Source organism: Tupaia chinensis, unplaced genomic scaffold (genome assembly GCF_000334495.1).
Source record: "Tupaia chinensis unplaced genomic scaffold, TupChi_1.0 Scaffold000361_2, whole genome shotgun sequence".
NCBI lineage: Eukaryota > Metazoa > Chordata > Mammalia > Scandentia > Tupaiidae > Tupaia > Tupaia belangeri.
In genome coordinates, this window is record NW_006159858.1 from 3,099,292 (window position 1) to 3,102,537 (window position 3,246).

The 3,246-nt window shown below is 33.3% G+C and overlaps 1 protein-coding gene across 1 annotated transcript in view; it reads right to left on the reverse strand.

The window, feature by feature from the left end:
* HYCC2 (hyccin PI4KA lipid kinase complex subunit 2) overlaps positions 1–3,246 on the reverse strand; it is a 91,908-nt gene that overhangs the window by 47,121 nt on the left and 41,541 nt on the right. Inside the window, 1 exon segment of the mRNA XM_027773637.1 lies at positions 1,650–1,751. Within this exon segment, the coding sequence (XP_027629438.1) occupies positions 1,650–1,751 (102 nt within the window).

Genomic DNA, 3,246 nt, shown 5'->3' on the forward strand with positions numbered 1-3,246 from the left:
AAAAAAAAAAAAAAAAAGACAAGTGAGGGAGAAAAAGGTATGGTGGGGGTGAGGGGAGAAAGAGAGAGAGAAAGAAAGGGAGAGAGACTAGTATTTCTGATCAGGTCTTACACTGTTGTGATCCTCCTGCCCCAGATTCCTAATTAGCTGGGATCATAGGCATACCCAGCCATGTTCAAGTTGGCCTGGAAACCAAGGACTTTTCATGCAGCTTCCAGGTTTTCCTACAGTGGTGCACTCTGACCACCACAAGAAAAGATACTTCCTATTGAAAATGGAAGTATTTTGTAATCTCATTTTGTATTTCACTGTTCTTTAAGTATTTATTACATGTTCATTATGCACAGTATAAATAAAATGCTAGGGTCTACTTGCTTTCTTGTTTTCCCTTTCTCTCTCTCTCTACCTCTCTGATCAAATTCAAAATAATAATAACAAATGGAAATATTTTTAAAATAAAAGAAAAAATTATTAGAGTCTAGAGAAGTAACAAATACAGAACATATGACCACTGCCCATAAAGAGCTTACAATCTAAAGAGAATGCATATAACAAATTTTAATAAGCAAAGCTTAAATGTTAAAATAGCACAAAACAAGGGGTAGGGAAACACACATTCATTATTCAAACAGAATTCTGAAAACCCTTGACCAAGAAGGAATGCATATGTGTATATTACTCATATTTAACATTTAAAACATTCAGAAATACACTGCAAGAGAAAAAGCAGCAAATAATCCTGCAATTGCTGCTACAAACAGCAACAGCTGCAAGTCTGAAAGACAATACAAATTTAAGAGATAGGAAAGAAAGAGGTCAATAAGCAAGCTTTTAGTGATAGGACAAAAATGAAGATGCACTTTAAGTTAAGCTGCTGGTTAGATGATTACCTGAACTTCTTCAAACTCACTCCAGTACACAGCAGAGGCACTCTTGGAGGCTGAATCTGGGAAGATAAGAAGCTACTTTCCTGTGTGCTCCTTTCATTTTCATTTTAAAGCATACATGAATTCAGTGGTGATAAAACTGTATGTCACGCTACTGTGTTAATAGAAAGATAATGTGTGTATTTTGTATAATTTAACATATAGATTCAATAGCTACATTTTTTTCCCCTTTTAGCACAAGGCTACAGAAAAGAAACTCTCATTCTACACTTACAGATATTGATTAAAAAGTGCTTCTTCTAATATTTTCTGGTTAAACTTACTAGCAACATCATTTCGTGTTATGAGTCTGATATCACTGATTAGAGTGATAATACATGGTTTGATTATCAGTAAAATAACTGTAAATAGTACTTAAAATAAATAAAGCTGGACTGGCATACAGTTAAAATTTGGTTTCCAGAGCAAAAAATGTAAGAAGAAAGAGAAGGAAATTTAAAATGAAATAAATAATCCAATGAGATGGTCACTCAAATCAAGAATCAAAATGTACTGCCCTCAACAGGAAAACTTTGACTGAAACATTTAAAATATGGAAAGGGAGGGAATGAAGAAAGCCAAAGCAACTATCAGAATGAAAAACAGCAGCAAGAAAACTTTCCAGATCCACAAGAAAAGTATAAATTTTAACATTTATGTGTTTTAACATATCTATATTTCATTTTATTATGTAGAAATTATTTTTCTTACCAACTCTCCTACCTCATTATCTGAATCTTGAATAACTTTATAGAGGGCTGGTACCAGTGTTTTTTTCCGGTGTAAAGTTGCTGCATAATTGGAGATCTGAGTGTCAGGTAATGCCTAAAAGAAATCACCAAAGGAAAACAGAAGTGAACTTAATATATAGGAACTTTATTTATTTATTTAAATAATTATGTTATTTAACTATATTTATTTGTTTAGTTTAATTTTTTCTTTTCTTTCTTTTTACATTTTTCCACAAACATTTACTTTACATATCAAAAAATTTTTGCTCATACACCATAGTTCTTGACAATTAATAAACAACTTTCAAAATTTCAAAATACTGAAACTTAAAGATAATGCTCTAAATATTTCTTATAATTTTGTATAATTTTGTTTGTGACTCTATAACAAGAGACAGTATGCTTTTAAATATTTTTGAGAAAATATTTACATGTCAACTACTCAAATTGTTGAAAAGCAAATGATGGGCACACAAATCACACATAAACCTTCTCAGTTCAGCCCTGCCTACCAAGTATTCTGTGATATACCACCTGCTAGCAAAGATCACTCTCTTTTTCTTCTTTCAATACCTTTCTCAAGATAATCCTCTGGTGTGGTTGCTCTTTTGCAATCTCTACTGATTACAGTGCTGGGCTGGAAAAGTCCAGGTTATTTTATGTTATAAATTCTTTCATATATTTTCTCTAATCCTCTCTGCCAGACACAACTATTTATGGTGCCAGGCCATCTTCCTAAGAGCTTCTATTGGCTTACTTAAGATCCACTTTAGTCTCATAGTTTCATGATTAATTTTCAGATATGACATTCCAGTCAAAGCCCTGTCCAATAATGAGTATTTCCAATTTCTGATTCAATGTAACAAGCATTATTGAACTTATAAAAATAACCCTTCTGCCACAAAATAATACTCCCAAATATTTTCTAATTCCAGAGGGGTCAGAAAGGAAGAAAAGTTTGTTTCCATTTAAAGAAACAAACAAGAAAAATATTTTAACAAATTGCTGAACCTATCAATAACTCGGCAGAAAGAAAAAAACGAAAATAAAAAAAAAAAAAAATCAGTAATGTTTTACTCAAAAGTCGTAAAATTCTCTTTCACCAGTTCAGTCTTATGTTCAAACTCTCTTCTGTTGAATATGCAGTGTTACTGTGGTCCAATCTTTCTGTTTAAATTCTGGAAGGTAACATTCAATGTTGCTATTTCTTGTCCCTAGCATTAAATTGGTCATATATTCTTGGTTGCCTTTTGTTCTCTTATTTCTTTTTCTTTTTACTTTTTTTGAAAGGTTTTTGTTATAGCGTGAGTGCACTCTCCCGAAAGAGACAGAAAGTGAGAAATCAACCTCCAGGGTGAACAGCCATGCAGCAATCCCTTCTCCTCCATTTTCCTCTCGAGATCTTGGACACGCACACACACATGCCTGGTGTAAGTTTAAGCCACTGCGTCCGGGACTCCAACTGCGGTTGACTACATGGGAGTACGGCAACATAGCCATTATGTCAACTCCTGGTCCCTATTCTCTTATTTCTTTATGTGTCTTTAGTTTTCCTGGTAGAGCACTCCTTTCAGAACTTCTTGAAGAGT